This window comes from Chiloscyllium punctatum, chromosome 18 (assembly GCF_047496795.1).
Source record: "Chiloscyllium punctatum isolate Juve2018m chromosome 18, sChiPun1.3, whole genome shotgun sequence".
Taxonomy (NCBI): Eukaryota; Metazoa; Chordata; class Chondrichthyes; order Orectolobiformes; family Hemiscylliidae; genus Chiloscyllium; species Chiloscyllium punctatum.
This window is the reverse complement of record NC_092756.1, coordinates 97,892,183-97,917,396: the sequence shown is the minus strand read 5'-3', so window position 1 is coordinate 97,917,396 and position 25,214 is coordinate 97,892,183. Positions and strand designations below refer to the sequence as shown.

At 45.8% G+C, this 25,214-nt stretch overlaps 1 protein-coding gene across 3 annotated transcripts in view; it reads right to left on the bottom strand.

The window, feature by feature from the left end:
* cacna1ia (calcium voltage-gated channel subunit alpha1 Ia) overlaps positions 1-25,214 on the bottom strand; it is a 447,558-nt gene that overhangs the window by 57,890 nt on the left and 364,454 nt on the right. For all 3 annotated transcript variants that reach the window (XM_072588890.1, XM_072588891.1, XM_072588893.1), the window contains 5 exons: positions 19,135-19,235; positions 16,714-16,837; positions 14,616-14,684; positions 11,277-11,461; positions 8,438-8,564 (listed from right to left, as the gene is read on the bottom strand). In XM_072588890.1, the coding sequence (XP_072444991.1) occupies positions 8,438-8,564; positions 11,277-11,461; positions 14,616-14,684; positions 16,714-16,837; positions 19,135-19,235 (606 nt within the window). The remainder of the gene's footprint in view (positions 1-8,437; positions 8,565-11,276; positions 11,462-14,615; positions 14,685-16,713; positions 16,838-19,134; positions 19,236-25,214) is intronic.

Genomic DNA, 25,214 nt, shown 5'->3' with positions numbered 1-25,214 from the left:
TCACTCAAAATTCCCCTTCCCGCTGCGTAAACAAAGATTTCAGTCCTTCACTCGTTCCCCATGTGACATCAGGATTTTGTAATACCTCCTTTTGTTAGTCTCCAATTGTAAGATTGTAAGAACTGCGAGGTCGAATAGATGTTTCCAAAAGACCGAAGATTCCTCATTGCCATTTCTATGTTTCCACCTCCGGGATATTAGAGTCATTGAGGTTTATAGCATAGAAAGAGGCCCTTCGGTCTATCGTGTCTATGCTACTGTCTACTTTAGGCCCATTTTACAGCTCTTGGCTCATTTGTTGTTTCAAGTGTTTATCTAAATACTTCATAGAATCCCTACACTGTGGGAGGAGGCCATTTGGCCCATCAAATCCACACTGACCCTCTGAAGAGCATCCCATTCAGAACCACTGCCTTAGCCTGTCCCCATAACCTAGTATTTCCCATGTACTGGATTAGTGGTGCTGGAAGAGCACAGCAGTTCAGGCAGCATCCAACGAGCAGCGAAATCGCTGCTCGTTGGATGCTGCCTGAACTGCTGTGCTCTTCCAGCACCACTAATCCAGTATTTGGTTTTCAGCATCTGCAGTCATTGTTTTTACCTAGTATTTCCCATGGTCAACCCACCCAGCCTGCACTTCCCTGGACACTATGGGCAGTCTAGCATGGCCAATCCACCTAACCTACATATCTTTGGACTGTGGGAGGAAACTGGAGCACTCGGAGGAAACCCACGCAGACACGGGGAGAATGTACAAACTCCACACAGACAGTCGCCCGAGGCTGGAATTGATTCCAGGTCCCTGTTGCTGTGAGGCAGCAGTTTTAACCACCGTGTCATCCCTCCTGAAATACTGTGATGGTTCCTGCCTCTGCCACTCCCTCAGATACCCTTTACTATGTGGGTGAAATATTTTTCTTTAAATCCAATCTAAAACTCCTTCCTCTTACCTGACCCCTATCGACCTAACAGCCCTCATCGTTGTGTCCACCTTAATCTGATACCCCCCCCCCCCCCAGCCTCCGCTGCTCCATGAAAAACAACCTCAGTCTCTGTAGTCCCTCTTTGTAGGTGAATCACTCCAGCCCAGATGATTTGAACAGGATGGGTCAAATTGGCAAATCGTGGGACACCAAACTGCTCTGTGGTTGTGGATTGAGTTGTAAGTCAGCCCGTTAGTTTTAAATACAATTAAGAGTCTGCATCACACCTTCCGACCAGGGTGTATTCTACTCTGGGAAGGCAAATAAGAGATAATTAAGGTTGTGGAAGGTTACATCAGTTTCACAGGGGACCCAGACTGCAAATTGCATCTGTTGATAGCTTATTATGCCAAAATATATAACAGACTTAACATGACCACTCATTGAAAGAGGCAAGAGAGACAAATCTGGTTTTCAGAAGAAATGGAACAAATTGCAGGGATCTCAATTTCAGAAGCAACAGAGGAATATGCTCCAGTTGAATACAATTTCCAAGAAGAATATTCTGTGCTCATTACAATTTTCACAGGAGATTTGCATATGGACATTGCAGTGAATACACAGCAAAATCTTACCAGAGGGAATAAAGACTGAGTGTATCTCATGGTGAGCTCGAGCAGGGAAAACTACACTCAGTTCGAGAAGTAGGGGTTCATGATCTAGAAATTTCCGACACAAAATTCAGCAAACATTCTCACCGCATGCTGGAATTCTCCAATTTTATTTCTCTGGGAGAAAGTGAGGGCTGCAGATGCTAGGGGTCAGAGTCGAGAGTGTGGTGCTGGAAAAGCACAGCAGGTCAGGCAGCATCTGAGGAGCAGGAGAATCGATGAAGGGTTTATGCCTAAAATGTCAATTCTCCTGATCCTCGGATACTGCCTAAGCACCACACTCTTGAATTTTATTTCTCTATCCTAATGTGAATCTTTTGAATGTGAGTGCTGACTTCCTCTTAATTGGGAGAAAGTGAGGACAGCAGATGCTGGAGATCAGAGTCGGGAGAGTGGTGCTGGAAAAGCACAGCAGGTCAGGCAGCATTTGAGGAGCAGGAGAATTGACCTTTTGGGCATGAGCCCTTCATCAGCTTTCCTGATTGTGACCAGTTTGCATTAGTGCTCCCCTTGTGCGGGTCAAGCCAACACATCAATCACCCATTGCACGCAAACATTCTTTAACACCTTCCTTTCTGCTTCTAAACTCATCCTGAGTTTGTTGTTCCACAAACCAGTGGAACCTTCAGGCCATGTGGCCCAACTAATCCATGCCAGCCACAAGGCTCATGGAGTCATACAGCATAGAAATAGACCCTTCGGCCCAACTTGTCTGGACCGACCAGGTTTCCTAATCTGAACTAGTCCCATTTGGCCCATATCCTTCTAAACCTTTCCTATCCATGCACCTGTCCAAATGTCTTTTGGAAGTTTTAACTCTACCTGCATCTATCACCCTCTGAGTGAAAAGGTGACCCCTCAGGTCCCTTTTATATCTTTCCACTCTCACCTCACAATCATGTCCTCTGGTTTTGGACTTCTCAGCCCTGGGGAAAAAACCTTATCCATGCCCATCATGATTTTATAAGGACCTCTATAAGGCCAAACTCAGCCTCCCACACTCCAGGGTAAAAGGTTGTCAGCCTATCTAGTCTCTCCTTATAACCCAAACCCTCCAGTCTCGGTAACACCTTTCTCAACCTGGTCCTTTTAATCCTGTTCTGCCAACACTTTGATTCATTGCTTCTTTATTCCTTGATTCCAGCTGCCCCACCAAATGCATCAGCTCGACTTTCTCTGTCATTGTTAATTCCTTCAGAATCTGAGAATCCAACAGCACGGGAAGAGGCTCCATCAGTCAGTGCCTTTGCTGGCTGCTTGAAAGGTCAGTTGGTCACCTGGTAGTACTAGACAGAGTTTGCATTATGACTGAAAAGAGAGGTATGTTGCTGGAGCTTTCGCCCTCGCACTCATCAGGACACATGCAAGAACACCAAATTCCAAACAATCACAATGATTGATACTACAGGAGAGAAGGCTACTGATTGGTTGGCAAGTTGGCTCTGATTGGTCTGAGGCATTACCATGGCAAAAAGCAATGCGACTAGCTCAATTTAGGAAAGCTGGTTGGCATGGATGAGTTGGGCCGAAGGGCCTGTTTACGTGCTGCATGACTCGATGACTCTAACCATCGATTCGCTAAGCTCCCTGATCATTCCGAGGACTCTCCAATTAGCTGACTCCTCTTGCTCTTTCCACACAGTCTTGCAAATGCTTCCTTTTAATTATTGATCCAATTTCATTTTGGAAATTACTATTGAATCTGCATCAGTCATCCTTTCAGGCAGCCTGATCCAAATCGTGACAAATTACCTCTGTCTCTGTTGCAACATTCTTCAATTAACCCGTCCTCACGTTGCTGTCTTTTTTTTATTCTGTCAAACTTTTTCAGAATTTTGGAGAAAGATCTCAAACTCCCTTTAACTCTCTCCACTGCGGTGGGAATACCTTCGATATGTGCTTCCTCATTGTCTTTACCAGGCTATACAGAACTCTTCACTGCTTTGCCTGGGATGGCAGGACTGAAGTATGAAGGGAGAGTGGATCAGTTAGGATTGTATTCACAGGAGTTTAGAATAATGAAGGAGGATCTCACAAAACCTGTAAAATTCTAACAGGACTGGGCAGGGTAGATGCAGGAAGGATGTTCCTGATGACAGAGGAGTCCAGAACCACGGGTCACACTCTAAGGATACAGGGTGGTCACTGGGACTGAGATGAGGAGAAATGTCTTCACCCAGAGAGTGGGGAGCCTGGGGAATTCTCTGCCACAGAAAGCTGTTGAGGCCAAAGCATTGAATGTTTTTGAGAAGGAGTTAGATACAGTTCTTAGGGCCAAAGGGATGAAAGGGTATGGGGGAGAGAGCAGGAACAGGGGACTGAGCCAGATGATCAGCAATGAAGGCAATAACATAAAGCTCTGGGGACCTGGGTTTGAATCCAGTCATTGGCAGATGGTGGAATGTAAATTCAATAAAAATCTGGAATTAAGAGTCTAATGATCATGTGAATCTATTGCCAATTGTCAGAAAAATCCCATCTGGGTCACTAATGCCCTTCAGGGAAGGAAACCGCCATCCTTACCTGATCTGGCCTACATGTGACTCCAGACCCACAGCAATGGGATTGATTTGGCTGTTCTCTGGGTTGGGCAACAAAACTGCTGGCCTAATCAGTGACACCCTCACCCTGTGAATGAAGAAGAATGAAGGGCTGAATCGCCTACCCGTGCTCTCATTGCCTTTGTTTTTATGCTTGACTCACTCTGACTCTCTATACATTTCTGCCTGACTGCGTGTGCTTGGATGAAAGCCTAAATTCAGCACAGCTTCCATCAAAGAGACGTCCAAGAATGGAGACCCAGTCTCTCTCCCTGGCCCCTTGCATAATCTCCTTTTGGTCAGGTCTGTCAATCAGACACTGGTCACGAAGGTGGCAACCACCTGGATTGAGGTAAGTTGCTTCATGCCCTCTGGTTAAATCCATCGATGCATCTAGGTAAACTTGTGATTGGCTGCCCACATGGTTCTCAGGAATACTGTTTCAAAAGAACAGAGCCAAGGATTGGCATTTCACTGTCAGCTTCAGATTTATCCAGCCTTTTGTGTAACAGTAATGAGCTACACATGCATATTAATGCACCCACCGAATCGGCTGGCTGTGTATATTCTCTGCAGCTTTGATGGAAAGCCTGCCAGGAGCATTTATATCTCTGCCAGAATACAACATGCTCCCCCCCCCCCCCCCCCCCCCCCCCACTCCCCACCCTCAAAGAGACCAGAACAAAATGATAAACTGTGGAGAAAAATCAAACTCCTCCTTCAGTTCCCACTCGCACCTTATCAAATTCTTTCTGCAAATCCAAATAAACCGCTGCCTTCCTTTGTCTACCAGCTTACTGACTTCCTTAGAGAATTAAACCGAATTCGTCAAGCATGAACTACCCTTTACAAATCCACGCTGACTGTCCTGATTAGCCCGCATCTATCAAAGTGTTGACTTATATTATCTCGTGATTATCCCCAGCAATTCTGCGCCTGACAAGTTGAGACTTGCTGCTCCTAGATACCCAGCTTACTTGCACCTACCCTTTCTACAATGTTGTAACATCCCACTCCCTCCAGCCCTGTGGGAGAAACCATCCTGGAAAAGCCCAGGTAGCTTCATCGCTAACCCCACGCATCCCCCACTTCAGGGTTAGGGCGAGGGTGAGGGAAGGATAGCGCTGTCAACTCAGAACTGGACAGTTCTGAGTCTGCACACTCCAGAGACGTGAGCACAGAATCCAGGCTGACACACTCCAGTGTGGTCCTGAGGGAGTGCCACACTGTCAAAGATGTCATCTATGAGTTTATTGGAGGGCCCATCTGCTCTCCTGAGTGAAGGTAGAAGATTCCTTGGATATGATTTTAAAAGGTAGGAGACTGGTTACTTTGTTTAACTTCACAGAATGCGGGCAGCGCTGGTTAGGCAGCATTTATTGCCCATCCCTAATTACCCAGAGGAGCCAACTACATTGCTGTGGGTCTGGAGTCACATGTAGACCAGACAGTTTAAAGATGGCAGTTTCCTTTCCTGTAGGACATTAGTGAAGCAGATGGGCATTTCCAACAACGGCAATTGATTCATTGTCATCATTAGACTCTTTTAATTTTTTTCACTGAATTTAAATTCCATCATCTGCTGTGGCAGGATTTGAACCCAGGTCCCTCCAACATTCCCTGGCTGCTTGGATTAACAGTCCAGTGATAATATCACTCTTTGACCATATTTTTTGGCTTTATCAACTGATGTAGCTGGAAAGGAGAGAGTGAGGATTGCAGATGCTGGAGATCAGAGTCTAAACATGTGATGCTGGAAAAGCTCAGCAGGTCAGGCAGCATCTGAGGAGCAGGGGAGTCGAGGTTTCGAGCATAAACTCTTCAGATTTAGTTCATACCACATCTGCAAAGTGCCTTGAGATTGTTTTTGTTATGTTAAAAATTCTGTGTAAATGTAAACTGCCTTTCTTAAAAAGTTCCATTGCAATGTAAAATCATTTCGAGATAACTATGTGGCAAGGGAGGTCATTTAAATTCAATGCATGGAGAGGGATGCAATGTTAAGTTTGAGAGAATATCTGTTCGAGTTGTAAAATTTCTATGGAGTCAAGGCAGTGAAGGAACTGGAGAAAGCAAAAGTTCACCAGCTGTGTGAGAAGATATTTCAGCCAAGGTACGGGTGTAATGTCTAAGCAGATAATAACTCTGGGTAATGCAGCAGGATATTAATGAGCTACTGTGTGCACTCAGGAACCTACTCTCTCTTACTGAAGAGTTCTAAGAGGCCTGATGAAGTTAAATTCAGTGCCCTGAAGGTGACAAGTTAAAACTCGATGACTTCAGGAAATTGCAAACGTCATAAAAGTGATTGTACGCCAGCAATGAACTGACTATAAAGAGCTCTTGTTAAACATTACTTCAGGAGAACAGGAGACAGCATTCAAAGTCAGCCGAGTGCACCAAACATGCTAGTCTGGAGTCAACTATAATTACTGCTCATATTAGAACAGGTCTGAGAGACTCTTGTTCACCCACGATTAAAGCTTTGTTTAACTGAATTCACATGGACTTTGATTAATAAATTAATACATCGCACTGACATCTTAGGAGTACATTAGAATCCAAACCCGATAGTTAAAGAGGCAGGGGTGATATTAAGGCATTTTCTTCAATGTACAGGGAGAAGGTAATCTGTGGCATGCATTTGAGTGGCGCAGATATTATGGTGACCGTCAAGTGCTCAAAATTCCTGAGTGTGTGCTGCAGTACTTAAATCCATGGTGAAAATAGAGTAAAGATATAGTGCCAGTGATTGAGACCTCAGCATTACTAGCATTCTTCAAAAGATTCAATAGGATACTAATTCATCACATCTCAGTTGAAATAGTTGGGATTTTGTGACAATATAATCAATGCTTTTGTAAAAGCAATGCAAGAGCAGTATTTGTATCTTCTGAACGTTTCATCCTCCGCAGCGTTGCATCAATCAAACCTTTTATCAAAGTTGCTTTTCCGCATAACCTCCCCATCCATTTAAGTAAAATTCCAATAAACTGAGGGCACCTAATGTTGGTTGTAAATCTGCGCAGATGTGTCAATGGAGACATTGTGTCATCCTGGTTTACATATAAATTTAAGAATCTGCAAGCTATAAAGATAATTAGCAGATTTTCCCAATTCGATGATCCTAAGCAGAAAGTGCAAATCAATTCCCATTAGAGAAGGTAATGACACAGATATTGAGTATATGCTATCACATCAAGAGGAATGCCAATAATCCTTACTGCCTCTGATGACACCACACTCTTCAAGGTGAACTGTGAGAAAAAATGATTTGGAGATGCCGCTGTTGGACTGGGGTCTACTATCACCTGATGAAGGAGCGTCGCTCTGAAAGCTAGTGTGCTTCCAATTAAACCTGTGTGATTGTTAACTGTGAGAGAAAATATAGTCAGGTAAAGATCAGCAAGTCCTGCAGTCCTATTTCGTCCTGTAATAGTCCTGTATAGCATGAGTCTAATCCCTTGAGTCTAGAGGGTTGGAGGATCATCTGTTTGAAGTATTGAAAACATTAAAGTAATTTAGTTGGATGAAGCTGTGGATATACTGGGCAGCACGGTGGCTCAGCGGTTAGCTCACAGCACCAGGGACCCAGGTTCAATTCCAGTCTCGGGCCACCGTCTGTGTGGAGTTTGCACATTCTCCCAGTGTCTGCGTGGGTTTCCTCTGGGTGCTCAGGTTTCCTCCCACAGTCCAAAGGTGTGCAGGTTAGAGTGGATTGGCTGTGCTAAATTGCCTATAGTGAATTATGTGCATTAGTCAGGCGTAAATGTAGGGGAGAGGGAATGGGATTTGAGTGGGTTGCTTTTCGGAGGGTCGGTGTGGACTTGTTGGGCCCAAGGGCCTGTTTCCACATTGTAGGAAATCTAATCTAATCTACTATTTCCTCGGTGCAGGAATTAATTTGAAAGAAGTGCTACACCAATTAGGAGGGATAAAAGGAACCAATGTTCACTAAAGGACAGTGAGAACCACCCTCCTAATGGGCTCTGAATGTTGGAACACAACTCGAGATTCCAGGACTGGGTTAGATAGATCAATTCTGAAGAAGAGTCACTGGACCTGAAACACTAACTTTATTTTCTCTCTACAGGTGATGTCAGACCTGATGAGCTTTTTTTCCTAGCAATGTCTGCTTTTATTCGGGTAGATTTTTATTGGGTGTTAAGCAGCATCGAGCAAAATTGGAGAATGAAGTATGAATCAGCAACAGTCTGAGGGCCAGAATGGTCCACTCCTCTCCCTAATAGTTCTGCGTAAAATTGAAGTTTCCTATCCTAGAAAACCATTTCTGACATCTCACCTGGACTCCAAGGATCCCGAAGATTATGAAGAAAGCACAGCAAATGAGGACAATGTTCCCGATGGGCTTCAGCGAGGAAATGAGAGTTTCAACAACCAATTTCAAGCCTGGAGCTCGGCTGATGACCCTAGGGGACAAGAGAGTGAGGAAATGCAGCAAGATAAGTAGACAATATATAACCACCTGCAACATTTCTTCAGGATGAAAATGATGCTCTTTAGTTGACCCTTGAAGACCTGAATTCTTAGCTGTCTTCTATGTGGTCAAAGGAAGAATGATAACAAGACTTTGTTCAGATAAATAGAGAGACTAATTATCCATTTGATGCTGAGTGCGAGAAATCTCTCTGTGCTTTACAGATCACAGAGTGACATGAGCACTTCCCGAGTCATACATAACTGGAGGAGCTTTGAAAAGATTTCTAGCTCAGGTTGAGGTTCTGGATGTAGGTTTGCTCATTGAGCTGGAATGTTCATTTTCATACATTTCGTCACCATACTAGGGAGCATCATCAGTGAGCCTCTGGATGAACCACTTAGTGGTATGGCCCGCTTTTTATTTAAAACATAAACACACAAATAATGATAATGTTACCTAGTATGGTGACGAAACATCTGAAAATGAACCTTGCAGCTCAGTGAGCAAACTTACATCCATAACTGGAGGAGTTGGAACCTTATGTCTGATGGAACTGAAGGCCACAAGGAGAATTGTTAAACCTGTTGAAAATTATAAGGATGTTTGATAAACCCCAAAAAACATTCAGCACAGCAGGCGGCCATTCGACCCAACTAGTCTGTGATGGTAGATAAGGAATATCCGTTTCGTGAAGGAGGTTGAAGGAATGTATTGAGAGTTGATGACCAGTGGACACGGATTTGAGGTGACTGCCAAAGAATCTTGGATGACATTTTCTTTACAAGTAATAGGAACAGGAGAAGGCCATTCAGCCCATTGAGCCTGCTCCACCATTCAATTCAACTGTATGACTTAATTTATCAGCAAGACCACTGGAAACTGAAGACTGATCCCCAGCTCTTCACTCCTTCCATTACATCTACCTTTCCAATTATAAGACCATAACACATAGGAGCAAAAATTAGGCCATTCAGCCCATCAAGTCTGTTCCACTATTCAATCATGGTTGAGGCTCATTCCTGATGAAGGGCTTTTGCCCAAAACGTTGATTTTCCTGCTCCTCGGATGCTGCCTGATGTCCTGTGCTTTTCCAGCGCCACTCTAATCTAGACTCTGATCTCCAGCATTTTCAGTCCTCACTTTTGCCTGATAAGTTTCTTAACCCCATTCTCCCGCTTTCTCCCCGTAACCCTTGATCTCTTATCATCCTATTATCCACCTCAAATATACTTTTCCCACATTATCTCCACATGCCTTGATGTCTCCAGAAATCTCAAAATTTCTGGCTTAAACCTGCTCAATGTTTGAGCTTCCTCAGCCCCTTTGGGGGCGGGGGGGGGGGGAGAGGGGTGGTTGTGATTTCTGAAGGTTCACCACCTCAATCTCAGCTCATTCTTAAATGGCCTTATCCCTTATCGTGAGACTGTGCCCCCTGGTTTTACACTGATTATAATGAGCTGGAGTGCACAACTACAGGCAGAGCAGACAGATTCAAGAGGAACTTTCAAAAGGGGACTGAGTAAACACTTAAACAGAGCACTATCCGCTGCCCAACTCTCTCCCTACCAACCCCAAGCAAGCGGCATCAAAACCAGTCATAGAGAGGTGAGAGTGTGTCTGAGACCTTACCTTCCCTCCTGCTCCCAACCTGCCCATCCTTTGGCTAAACATTTGTGAGGGGTAGTTTGTGTTTGACTGTTGTGATCCTGGTCAATGTCAACACTTTGGGGTCACATATTCAGACAAGGGTCACTGGTCTCGGGAGTCTTACCCAGGAAAGGCTCATTGTCCTCAGTCTGAGCAGGAGAGGGGGAGACCACATTTAGATTATTGTGTGCAGTTTTGGACCCCATATCTCAGGAAGGATGGACTGGCCTTGGAGCATGTTCAGGGGAGGTTCATCAGAATGGTCCCAGGAATGAAAAGCCTAACATATGAGGAACATTTGAGGACTCTGGGTTTATGCGCACCGGAGTTTAGAAGGATCGGAGGGATCTAATTGAAACTTACAGGATACTGAATGGCCTGGACAGAGTAGATGTTGGGAAGATGTTTCCATAGGTAGGAGAGACTCGGGCCAGAGGGCACAGTCTTAGAGTAAAGGGAAGAGGTTCTTCAGCCAGAGCGTGGTGAATCTATGGAATTCACTGCCACAGGAGGCTGTGGAAGCCAGGCCATTGAGTATATTTAAGACTGAGATAGATAGGTGCTTGAGTATCAAGGGGTCAAGGGTTACGGGGAGAAAGCGGGAGAATGGGGTTAAGAAACTTATCAGGCAAAAGTGAGGACTGAAAATGCTGGAGATCAGAGTCTAGATTAGAGTGGCGCTGGAAAAGCACAGTACGTCAGGCAGCATCCGAGGAGCAGGAAAATCAACGTTTCGGGCAAAAGCCCTTCATCAGGAATGAGCCTCAACCATGATTGAATAGTGGAACAGACTTGATGGGCTGAATGGCCTAATTTTTGCTCCTATGTGTTATGGTCTTATAATTGGAAAGGTAGATGTAACGGAAGGAGTGAAGAGCTGGGGATCAGTCTTCAGTTTCCAGTGGTCTTGCTGATAAATTAAGTCATACAGTTTTGAGGGGAAAACGTCATACCTCACAACTTGTAGACAGCAGCAAAAAAAAACCAAAGCATTAAAGGTGCAACACCCTCACACAATGATGATCCTTCCTTTCCAGTAATGAGAAGGTCTTACCTGAGGGGCCGTAGTGTCCTGAGGAGCCTTAGCACTCGGAGGACACCCAAAATCTTCGCCCCACCTGCTGATGCCAATGACACGACGATGTCAATAAGCGACACGAAGACCAGGAAGCCATCCAGAATGTTCCAGCTACTCCTCAGGTAGGCTTGGTCGCCAATGTAAAACCCTAGAGACACAACCTGGGAGGGGCAAAGGGCAAGCATCACATGGTGCAGAGAACCTCCGGTGGGGGGATTAAATCACGATGACCTCTGACAGGAAATAGTTTTGATTAGAATAATTACAGTGTGGAAACAAGTCCACACCAACCCTCCGAAGAGCAACCCACCCAGACACATTTTCCAACATTTACCCCTTCACCTAACACTATGGACAATTTCCTATGGCCAATTCACCTAACTTGCACATTTTTGGACTGTGGGAGGAAACCCACGCAGACACGGGGAGAATGTACGTACTCCACACAGTCAGTTGCCTGTGACGGGAATTGAACCCGGGTCTCTGGCGCTGTGAGGCAGCAGTGCTAACCACTGTGCCATCCGTGACGGTCATTGGAACATCTGCCCTCTCCAGCAGGAAGTGTCAAAGATCCCAGCACCATAACTGATAGCACTGCAGGGAGCTATCCCCAGACTCACTGCCCATGACTTACATCACATCATTTTTAATAATCATTCGAAGGTAACCTGGTAACTGATAACCTGCAAAGGTATTTATAACTATAGAGTCAGACAGCACAGAAACAGGCCCTTCGGCCCAATCAGTCCATGCTGACCATAATCCCAAACTAAACTAGTCCCACCTGCCTGTGCTAGGCCCATATCCCTCCAAACCTTTCCTACTTGTGAACAATCACAATCTCACAGAATCCAAAGTGGTTTTTTTTGCCTCTATAAACCAACTGCTGTGAATCATTTTAATTTTGTGGAGATAACAGAGCTGACAAGTCTAGTAACCCATCTTCAGAACTGATCACAAAATGTTAACTCAGCTTTCTCTCTCTTCACAAATGCTGCCAGACCCACTGAGTTTCTCCAGCAATTTCTGCTTTTGCTTGTTCAAGTCCTGGGGCCAATATCTATTCTCACCAAAGAAAATGTTTTCCACTACTTTTGTGGGATATTGCTGTGCATAGTTTACATCCTTTTCTACACTATGATCGTGACGATGCATTCAACAACTGGGAAGTCTGGAGTTTGTGAGAGGTCCAACATAAATGCAATTTCTTTCTTTTCAAAACTAGCACAAACATAGAATTGCCTGATGAATTAACTCCACATTCTCCGTGCCAGGCACAAAGATCAGACACATCAAGATGTGAAGCATTGCAACAGAAATGTCACAGACCAAACTCCAGGCTACTGGAAGAAAACTGTGCATTTCTATAACACCTTTCATGAGCTCAGGACTTCCCAAAGTGCTTTGCAGCCAAAGAAGCACTTCCTTTGAATTCTGGCCATTGTTGTAATAAAGGAAATGCTGGAACCAATTCACAGATAGGAAGCTGCCCCAGACAACTACATGGTAATGTGTCCGACTATCTGCTTCAGTGAAGGGGTCCAGGACACAAGGGAGAGACTTGTCTTCACAATAGCACCACAGGCGGGGTAGGGGGTAGAGTAGAGAGTGGGTGTGGGTGGTGGGAAGTGGTATAGGGGGATGGTGGGTGGAGTGGGGATAGGGTCGGGGGTAGATTTTAGGGTGGAGTGGAGGGGATGTTGGGTGGAGTGGGGGTGGGGTTGGGGGTGGAGTGGGGGTGGGGTTGTGAGTGGGATGTCCAGGCTGGATTGGGGGGGTGGAGTAAGGATGGTGTTGGTGGTGGATTTTGGGGTGGTGTAGGGGGATGGTGGGTGGAGTGGGGGTGAGGTTGGTGGTCGAGTGGGGGTGGGGTTGTGGGTGGGATGTCCAGGCTGGATTGGGGGATGGAGTGCAAATGGGTAGGGGGTGGGTTTTGGGTGGACTGGGGGTGCGATTGGGGGTGAAGGGTTGGGTGGATGTTACAGGGGGTATGAAATCCTTTGTGAAGCTCATGCAGAGACCAATCTACTTTGAAAAAAGCTTCTTAATTTCTCCACAAAGAGCTAGCTGCCTCTCTCAGAAACCCGCAGGCCCTCTTGTTTTTAAGACTATTAGACATAGGAACAGATGGCCATTCAGCCCATCGAGTCGACCTCACCATTCTATCATGGCTGATAAGTTTCTCAACCCCATTTTCCCACTTTCTCCCCATAACTCTTGATCCCCTAATACTCAGAAACCTATCGATCTCAATCTTAAATATACTCAATGACCCGGCCTCCACATCCTTCTGTGGCAATGAATTCCACAGATTCCCCACTCTCTGGCTTATCTCCATTCTAAAGGGCGGTACGGTGGCACAGTGGTTAGCACTGCTGCCTCACAGCGCCAAAGACCTGGGTTCAATTCCCGCCTCAGGCGACTGACTGTGTGGAGTTTGCACATTCTCCCCGTGTCTGTGTGGGTTTCCTCCGGGTGCTCCGGTTTCCTCCCACAGTCCAAAGATGTAAGGTGAATTGGCCATGCTAAATTGCCTGTAGTGTTAGGTAAGAGGTAAATGCAGGGGTATGGGTGGGTTGCGGTTCGGCGGGGCGGTGTGGACTTGTTGGGCCGAAGGGCCTGTTTCCACACTGTAGTAATCTAATCTAATCTATAAGGTCTTCCCTTTACTCTAAGGCTGTACCCTTGGGTCCTAGTCTCTCCTACCAATAGAAACATCTTCCCAATATCTACTCTGTCCAGACCATTCAGTATTCTGTATGTTTCGATTAGAATCCCCCCTCCCCAAAACCCCCTATTCCTTCTAAACTCCAATCCACTCTGACTCTTCAGCATCTGGTTTCTTTATTACTTTCAAATCCAAAGTCCAATCACACTAACCAAATCAGATGATCACGGAGTGGCGAGTGGGAGTGTTGGGGAGGAGGAGGAGGGTGCAGGGAGAGGCTGTGAGGAGGTAGTGAGGGAGTGGGCAGGGTTATTATGTTGAAGGATGGCACATTCCTGACATCCTGATGGCAGGTGAACTCTCCAGTGTCTTGTGTAATCTGCATTCACCCAGAAAGCACTGTCAATACCCCACTTCGAGCCACATTCCATCTGCTCCCACTCTCCACAACAGTTCACACTGTCACATTGCCCTCTGTTCCATTCCTTGTGGATCAATGTTCAAATTGGGGGATTTGACTCCAGTCGAAGAGGGTGGGGGGGGGGGGGGGGGGGTCTCACCATCTCAAACCCTTCCACGGCCACATTCATCCAGCTGCAGGACCTGTTACCAAAAAAAAAATCCCATTCCTCTCGAGAACCTCTTACCTTCAGGGTCATCTCTGCCACAAAGATAGCTGTGAAGAAATAATTGGAAACGCTGAGGAAGATCCTTTCCTGAAAAAAACAAAGCACAGATCATATAAGGTTTAGGAAGATCACAAAGTGACCACCTTGAGTTCCTCGTTATTAGTGACTGACTGGCTATGGAAAACAGAAAATAGCTTTCGACTGTAGAATTAGATAACTATTTATATCAATTACTCCCAGTCACAAACGTTGTCAAATCAATGCACTGGAGGGAATGTGGTGATAACTGACCAGATAAATTGTTTATTGTGATAGTGATGATTAGATCTGTGTTGAATGGGCCAGCCAGTCTTCAGCCAATTCGATTCACTTCCTGTGATGTCACAAAATGGTTGAAGACACTGAATACGATAAAGGTTACGGGCCCCAACTACATTCCAGTAACAGTACTGAAGACTTGTGCTCCCAAACATGCTGCTGCCCTAGCCAAGCTGATCCAGGACAGTTACAAAACGGACATCTACCTGACAACGTGGAAAATTGCCCAGACATGTCCTGCACACAAAAAGAAGGACAAATCCAACCTGGCCAATTACCGCCCTATCAATCTACTCTCCATCATCAGTAAAGTGACGGAAGGGGTCATCAACAGTGGTATCACACAGCACCTGCTCAGTGATGCCCATTTGGGTTTGGCCAGGGTCACTCAGCTCCTGACCTCATTACAGGCTTGGTTCAAATCTGGACTAAAGAGCTGGATTCCAGAGGGAAGGGCAGAGGGACAGCCTTGACATCAAGGCTGCATTCGACAGCATTAATGGGCCTGAGCAAAACTGCAGTCAATGGGTATGGGGGGAAAAACTCTCCGCTGGGTTGGCGTCAGGTGTGACCTGACACACAGGAAGATGGTTGTGGCTGTTGGAGGTCTGTCATCTCAGCTCCAGGCCATCTCTGCAGGAGTCCCTCAGGGGAGTGTCCTTGGCCCAACCATCTTCAGCTGTTTCATCAATGACTTTCCCTCCATCAGAAGCTCAGAAGTGGGGATGTTCACTCATGGTAGCACATAACTCCTCAGATACTGAAGGAGTCTGTGATCAATGCAAGATCTGGATGATATCCAGGTTTGGATAATAAATGCCAAGTATCATTCACACCACACAACTGTCAGGCAACGACCATCTCCATCAAAGGAGAATCTAATCACTTGTCCCACACTTCAATTACATTACCATAATTGAATCTCCCACAATTAACATCCTGGGCGTTACCATTGACCAGAAACTGAACCCAACCAGCCGTATAAATATAGTGGCTCCAAGAGCAGCCCAGAGTTTGGAAATTTCATAGTGAGTAACTCATCTCCTGACTCCCAAAGCCTATTCACCATCTACAAGGCACAAGTCAAAAGTGTAATGGAATACTCCACACTTGCCTGAACCAATGCAACTCCACTAACACTCAAGAATATTGGCACAATCTGGGATAAAGCAGCTCTTTTGGTTGGCACTCCATCTACCTTCTTCTTCATCCACTCCCTCCACCACTGACGCTCAGTAGCAGCAGTGTGTATGATCTACAAGCTGCATTGCAAAACCTCATCAAGACTCCCTCAGACAGCACCTTCCCAAACCGATGACAACTTCCATCTGGAAGGACAAGAGCAGCAGATACAAGTTCCCCTGTGAGCCACTCACCATCCTGACTTGGAAATATATTGCAGTCACTTCACTGTCGCTGGGTCAAAATCCTGGAATTCCCTCCCTAAGGGCATTGTGGGTCAACCCACAGCACATGGACTGCAGTGGTTCAAGAAGGCAGCTCACCCCCACCTTCTCAAGGGGCAACTAGGGATGGGCAATAAATGCTGTGCCCAGCCAAAGATGACTACCTCCCACGAATGAATGAAACACAAAATCAACCGATATCCCCAAACAGAGAATCTGATCATTATCACAGCGCCATGCGTGGGAGCTTGCTGTGCGTTATCCTACATGGTGTCAATTGGAAAAGCTCCCTGCTTTGGAATTTGCGGAGGTCATGAATTGTATCGGAGAAAAGTCAAGGCTTGCTTTTCTGGTTTCATGGATGGCGAAGTGAAAGTTGAAAATTCACTCACTGTGCTTCCCTGGTCAATCTCAGGCCGCTCCAAAGCCACCGTGATGCAGTTCAGGAAAATAAAGGCCAGAACGACATAATCAAAGAGCTTGTGGGCAATGATCATTTGACACATCAGGCGGAACCTAGTCAGATCAGAGAAGACAGAATTGGAACAGACACTTAACTGGCAAAGAATACTCAGGGTATCGAGGCTAATGGGCACAGGGGCATTGGCATCCCAACCTCTGCGGACATGCACTCACCCAGTTTGAGAAAGAGCTAACATCCTGCAGCAATGGCACAGGAGGATCCACTTGGATCCAAGCTCAGACCAGCAAGTGACTGAGATACACACGGTCTCGAAGGGATAGGAGCGTCCATGTTTTTCGGCAGGCTGTTGTCAGAAATGGTAAGTTTTCATGGTTTTAATAAAGTCATCCAAGTTCACTGGACAGGTGAACAATAAACAAAGGAAGGCCAGTCGGCCCTCCGAGCCTACCCCACCATTCAATAAGAGCGTGGGTGATCTGATTAGAACCCCAACTCTACATTCCTGCATATCCACCAAAAATCTTTCATCCCCTTGAAAATCAAGAATCTATTGTCCTCGGCCTTCTGGATCTACTGTCTATTGAGGAAGGGAACTCCAAAGGCTCTCAATCCTCTGAGAGAACATTTTCTCTTTCCTCATCTCTGTCTGAAATGGGTAAGCCACTATTTTTAAGCAGTGACCTCTGCTTCTAGATTCTCCCACAAGAGGAAACATCCTTTCCACATCCACCCAGTCAAGTCCTCTCTTGATCTTATACATTTCGTTTAAGTTTAAACTTTTCTAAACTCCACAGGATACAGGCCGAGCCTGAAGACAATTCTGATTTCTCCACTTAATTCTTTTCTAGGGTGTGGGCAACACCAGCAAGGCCAGCATTTGTTGTCCATCTCCAAATGTTTTTGAATATTATAGCTTACCTGATATAGTTACGATCCAACTTTGTGGGTCATTGTGGGTCTGGAGTCAGAAAAAGGCCAGACCAGGTGAGGATGGCAGGTTTCCCTTCCCTAAAGGATATCAGTGAATGCAATGGGCTTTTACAAAAGTCAACACCAGCTTTGCATTAGTTGAGTTTAAATGCCACCAGCTGCTCTGGTGGGATTTGAACCCTTGCCCCAAAGCAATAGTCAGGGCCATCAAATGATAAGTCCAGTGAGACAGCCACCATGCCAACATCACCTCATAGGGAGTTCAGATACCTGAACGGTGGGCTTGGCAGTGATTGGGGTTTCATTCTGAACCTCTGCCCATTTCACCCACACCATTCCAGTAACCTCAAAGTGCAAAAGTACTTTTAAAAGTTTGCTTTTGGATTTTTCCTCATTATACTGAGAGCATCTTAGGTATGGAGCAACTTGCAAACCCGCAGTACGTACCAATTACCCACAAACCCACAGTACGTAACAATTACCCACAAACCCGCAGTACGTACCAATTCCCCACAAACCCGCAGTACGGACCAATTACCCACAAACCCGCAGTACGTACCAATTACCCACAAACCCTCAGTACGTACCAATTACCCACAACCCTACTGTACGTACCAATTACCCACAAACCCCCAGTACGTACTAATTACCCACAAACCGCCAGTACGTACTAATTACCCACAAACCCCCAGTACGTACCAATTCCCCACAAACCCTCAGTACGTACCAATTCCCCACAGTCTTTCAGAATGCACCCATTCCAGATTATTCCTTTCCTAACTGACCATTGCCTGAACCTTTGGAGAGTCTTATGCTGAAATCAGACCAGCAGTTATAAACTGAGGCCATTCAGTCCCTTGAGCGTGCTCTGCTATTCAAGTCGACCATGGCTGATCTGTACCTTAACCTCATTTACTGTCCGTGGTTTTAGATTCCTTAAGTCCTTTACCCAACAGAAAAATGATCAATCTCATGGTTAACATTTTCTCCCAGTCTCAGCACGTATGGTGAGGAACTGAGAGAATTCAGACTGCCCGCCCCACCCAGTCTGAAGAAATGCTTTTGAACATCGTTCCTGAATTTTAAGGATGTGCCTCCTAATTCTGATCTCTCCCACTAGTGGAAATAAATTCTCCCCACATCACTCACCATCCTGGCTTGGAAATATATCACCGTTCCTTCACTGTGGCTTGGTTAAAGTCCTGGAATTCCCTCCCTAAGGGCATTGTGGGTCTATCCACAGCAAACGGACTGTAGCAGTTCAAGAAGGCAGCTCACCCCCACCTTCTCAAGGGGCAACTAGGGACGGGCAATAAATGCTGGCCAAACCAGCGACACCCACAACCATGAATGAAAAAGAAAGCACCTTATCAAATTGTTTGAACGTCTGATGCATACAAAGCCCATAGATAAAGTCATCTCCTTGCTATTGGCTCTCTGCTGCTCTCTGTGTTCTTACCTATTCTGTGGGGAGAACAGATAGACTGACCAGTCTGCTCGGGTATCACACCAGTCTGGCTTGTAAATCTCCACCATCTTCTGAATTCGGAACCATAGACTCTGCAAGGAAGATGAGTAAACCCAGTTATCAGGAGGAACAACCAAAAAACTTGTCCATTTTTGTGAATGCCAACCTCTCAGCATTATTGTCCTGCAGGATCACACCAGTATCCTTTCTGATCAAATCAACAATGTTTTCCGCAGAATCCCTAACGTGTGGAAGTAGGCCATTCAGCCCATTGAGTCCACACTGACCGTCTGAAGAGCATCCCACCTAGACCCACCCCCCATCCCTGCATTTCCCAAGGCTAACCCACCTAGCCTGCACATTTTGCAGAAATTTAGCACGGCCAATCCACTCTAACCTGCACATCTTTGGACTGTGGGAGGAAACTGGAGCACCCAGAGGAAACCCCACACAGACACATGTGCAACTCCAACTCGCCTGAGGCTGGAATCAAACCCAGGTCCCTTGTGTTGTGAGACAGCAGTGCTAACCACTGAGCTGCCTCTTCTGGTATTCCTTGACTGGACACATCAGAACTTCCAGACAACAAGCAAAGACTTGCTTGTGGATATAGGAGGAGAAAGTGAGGACTGCAGATGCTGGAGATCAGAGCTGAAAATGTGTTGCTGGAAAAGCGCAGCAGGTCAGGCAGCATCCAAGGAGCAGGAGAATTGACATTTCGGGCATGAGCCCTTCTTTTGGGTTGCGCTTTTCCAGCAACACATTTTCAGCTGTGGAATTACGGACTCACACAGCACATAGTGGCCACTCTGAACCTGTGTTTGCTCTTTCATAGTGCAAGCTAGTGAGTCCCATTTTTAGATTAGACTCCATACAGTGTGGAAACAGGCCCTTCGGCCCAACCAGTCCACACTGACCCTCCGAAGAGTAACCCACCCAGACCCATTTCCCTCTGACTAATGCACCTAACACTATGGACAATTTCCCATGGCCAATTCACCTGAGCTGCACATCTTTGGACTGTGGGAGGAAACTGGAGGAAACCCACACAGACATGAGGAGAATGTGAAAACTCCACACAGTCAGTTGCTCGAGGCTGGAATCGAACCTGGGACCCTGGTGCTGTGAGGCAGCAGTGCTAACCACTGAGCTACCATGCCACCCCTTTTTTATTCCAAACCCCTGCAATTTTGTCTCCTTCACTGTCAATCAATGTCTCTTTTGTAATTACTATTGAAGCTGTAATCTTTATCAAGGACTGTGTTCCAAGTCCTGATCACACGCAATGGTTTATTTGATGCTGTCTCTGATTCTTTTTGCAATCACCTCAAGTCCGTGTCCTCTGATTACTGACTCTTCAGGCACTGTATTCACTCCACCAAAACCATTCACCCATAGCTAAACACCTTGATTCCATTTCCTCTGAGTCTTCCCGGCTGTATACGCTGGCAAGCACATGCTGTGACAATTGAGGAATCTTTAAACCATCACAATGACCAATCTCGGTCAATGACCCTAAAATGAGGTGATGAAAGCCCCCTGTTGGTGATGAGCTCTGGGAGCCACCATCTGACCTCTCCTGACCTTGCCATGCTCAGCAAGGTGTACCTTACCCAGGGCTGGTTCAGCTGCCAGGGATCAGAGGAAAAGGAGCTGTTGAAAATGTTCTGACATTGATTTCTGGTGGGTACCATCCCACAGTGCCCTTCCTGTAAGCCCCTGAGCTTCCCGTACCCTCAACATCACATTGCAAAGAAAAACCTGCCTGGCTTTGACAGGTCATCTTCACCACTCCCCTGGTCCAGGTCAGTGGGCCTTCAGGGTACAGTCTGCACACATGCAAGCTTTCCTTTTAAGAATAAATGTGGACATGTTCCAGAGACCAGCTGGGGCACCTACTCAAGATTTGTTTTGTTTTTGGTAATGTTTGTGTCTGGGTGCCCTTGGAGAAGGAGCAGATGGTATTCACCTATACCCTCAAGGCATTGAGAGAGAGGTGGGCACCATGGGGGCCATGGTGGAGTGTTTCATTTTCCAATGCAGCTCCATTTTGATTTAATCCCTCTCCCTTCCCTCCTTACCTATCCCTCACCTTTGGTGCTATTACACTGCCCCTGATGGGATTTGCACATAAATTGGTAATTAATTAGAGACAAAGTTGATTTAATGGCAGGAAAAAAAAGTCATTCAGTTGTGCGTGAAAGGACTTCTGTATACAAGATAGAATTTAAAAACTCAAAAGCAGAAAGAGGAGAAAGAAAAGGCTTATGTTTTTTTCTGGCTATCTCGAGTCTGTTTCTCTGCTATACATCTCTATGACTCTATGACACCCGGGTTTCTCTGGAGAGGGAGACAGTGGTGTCCACCAACACCTTTGAGACTTGTGGGCACCATGGGTGTGGGAGTGCTCTATCTGCACCTCCAACTCTGGTTTGATTGAGTCCCCTCCCTTTCATTCTTGCTCTACTACCCTTGCCAAGTGGCATCGCTCATAGAATCCCTACGTGTGGGAACAGGCCATTCAGTCCATACTGATCCTAACCCTGTACTCCCCATGGCTAATCCACCCAGCCTGTACATCCCAGGCGATTTCCCATTGCTAACCCACCTAACCTGCACATCCCTGGATGTTACAGGCAATTTCCCATGGCTAACCCACATAACCTGCATGTCTTTAGACTGTGGGAGGAAACCCACATAGACGTGGGCAGAAAGTACAAACTCCACACACACACAGAACTTCCACAGTCCACACAGACAGTCACCCAAAGGTGAAACCGAACCCAGGTCCCTGGTGCTATGAGGTAGCTGTGCTAACCACTGAGCTACTGTGTCAACTTCTACTTGTTTGGTCAACTCAGCGAGTTAGTTTGGCGATGGTCCAACAAATAAAAAGGGCTAAATTAGGACCCCTAACTTTAAAACAGTTTCCCCAGGAATGCTTGTGGTGTGGTGGTAGTGTACCTATCTCTCAGCTAGGAGGCCCAGGTTCATGTCCCACCTGCTCCAGAGGTATGTAGTAACATCTCTGAACAGATTGATTACAAACAGTGTCCCTAATTCTGGACTGACCCACAAACATTTGGATCAGATTTGGACCTTATATTTCCCTTGAGTGTTAGAGACTGAGGGGTGACCTTATAGAGGCTTATAAAATCACGAGGGGCATGGATAGGGTGAATAGCCAAGGTCTTTCCCCTGGGGTGGGGGAGTCCAGAACTAGAGGGGCATAGGTTTAGGGTGAGGGGGGAAAGATATAAAAGGGACCTAAGGGGCAACTTTTTCATGCAGAGGGTGGTGTGTGTATGGAATGAGCTGCCAGAGGAAGTGGTACAATTATATGATCTAAACTATGTGGAGATAGCTACGTGGACAGGAATCATTTTGAGGGATATAGACCAAATGCCTACAAATGAGACTAGTTCAGTTTGAGAAACCTGGTTGGCATGGACGAGTTGGGCCGAAGGGCCTGTTTCTGTGCTGTATGACTCTAAGTGGAACATCCTTTCTGCATCCACCTTGTCAAGATCATTCCGAATCTGATAGACTTCAGTCAAGTCTCTGCCTCATTCTCTAAACTCCAGTGGAAGCAAGCCCAGTCTGTCCAACGTTTCAACACAAGACAACCCACGCACTCCAGGCATCAATCTAATAAATCATCTCTCCACCACCTCCAATGTATTTTAAGAAATTAACACTAACACAACCACTACCTTGTTAGCTGCCTCTTCTTAGCCCCTAGAATGATGTTGCTCTGGATTCAGAGATTTGTCAGTCATAGCTCTGTCAGTTTGTCTCACTTCTCTAGTGATTAAATAAGGTGAGTGACCAACTCCAGTTCGGTAAAAACAAGGACTGCCAACTCCAGCTGTCAATGCCATCCCTCCTCACACTAAGTCTCCCTTCCAGTTTGATTCCAATCCAGCTATAACATCACAGTCACTCTGATCAAAGCTGCTAACTACATCCCAGGAAGTAATGACTTCTTGCGAATAAAGTCAATCCCTCCCTCTCTAATCTCAGTCAAACTCCATCGGGTGCCTGTGTTGTACTGACTGCTCTCTGAAACCTCCAATCCTGTCTTAGCCTTCCCTATGTCCCCTCTTCATCATTACCTTCTTCGGTTAGATCTTTGCTGACACCTAGCTCAAAAGTTGATTTTTCTTTCCCAATAACAATAGAATGGAAATCAAACACATGAAAAGAGTATTCACCTTGCACAGTCTATTTTCTTTTATACTGGATTAGTGGTGCTGGAAGAGCGCAGCAGTTCAGGCAGCATCCAACGAGCAGTGAAATCAACGTTTCGGGCAAAAGCCCTTCCTCTTTGCCCGAAACGTTGATTTCGCTGCTCGTTGGATGCTGCCTGAACTGCTGTGCTCTTCCAGCACCACTAATCCAGTATTTGATTTTCAGCATCTGTAGTCATTGTTTTTACCTTATTTCCTTTTATATTCCACCTGACTTAGGAACAGACCCATAACTCGCCCATTTAAAGCCACCAGTCAGGTCCAGAGGGACTCCCACCTCAGGAACACTTTGACGTGTTCTTCAATACTCTCCTTAAAACATTATCTTTGAGTGAACCTGCAGTCCTCCCATCACTCAAAGTCCCACATCAGCGACCAGTCTGCTTGCTGATTAACCTGCACTGGGACTTTTCATTGTCATGAGGAACGCAGGATAAACACAAGCTGTTCCTGTTACTTATTCGAGTCAGTTTGAAAGGGTCATGTAACTATCTGCCATCCAGACTGGTAGCAAGTGGAAGAATGTATCCCCCAAGAAGCTCATCAAACTTTGTGAATGTTACATTAAGAAAATGCACTCAGTGCACTTTTGGAGTCATTCCATTAGGTTTATTTATTTTTAAACACATGTCACAGGGTTATGTGTTTAGCAAGTTACTTGTCTTCATTAAAATCCTGTCAATCTGAGACAAAGGTACAAAAATGGCCTTATTTCCAGTACAATTAAAATTCATTTAGCAAATGTCACATGGACAATGTATAAATGCCTAGAATTTCCATGTATAATTACTCTTAATGCTAAATGCACAGCACTTAACAGGCTTTGTCATTCATGAATTCATTTCCCTTTTGAGTTTAACACCTAATGGATTTTCTTTTATATGCTGGATTTGGCAGTGACTCCCTTGAGTGTTTTTCAGACCACGGTGCCCTGTTGGGGAAACCTTTTGGATTGGCTGCAGTACCAGTTACACCTGAAGGAGGTGCTATTTAAGCAGACATTGGTGTCGTAGATGCCAAATTTCACCCTATCCACCCATTTGAAAGGAGTATTTGAAAGCTGTCCCTGTCTAAAAGTGTACTCAAACCCACTGTCCCATTCACCCAACTCCCCTGTGCTCGATGACCTGTCTTGGTTCCTCAGTTTGACAATGCTGCCATTTTCAAATTCTCAACATTGTTTTCAAATAATTGCACAGTCTTGCTCTTCCCTATCTCTGTACCCTCCTCTCCTTCTTGCTCCATTCCTTAACCTCTGCCTCCTCCTCTCCCTGCCTGTCTTCTTCCCCCTGCAGAGCTTCCTGTAATGCAGTGCCAATCCCATCCTGAGTATTATTTGAATGGTGAAAGATTGCAGCATGCTGCTGTGCAGAGGGACTAAGGAGAGATCGCACATGAATCGCTAAAAGTTGATTTGCAGGTGCAAATGGTAATCAGGAAGACAAACAGAATATTGGCTTTCACTGCGAGAGGGACTGAATTAGAGTCATAGAGTCATAGAGACGTACAGCACGGAAACAAACCCTTCTGTCCAACCCGTTCATGCTGACCAGATATCTCAACCCAATCTAGTCCCACCTGCCAGCACCCGGCCCATATCCCTCCAAACCCTTCCTATTCATATACCCATCCAAATGCCTCTTAAATGTTGCAATTATACCAGCCTCCACCACATCCTCTGGCAGCTCATTACATACAGGTACCACCCTCTGCGTGAAAAAGTTACCCCTTAGGTCTCTTTCATATCTTTTCCCTCTCACCCTAAACCTATGCTCTCAAATTCTTGAAGAGCAAGGAGTTTCTGCTACAATTGTAGAAGAA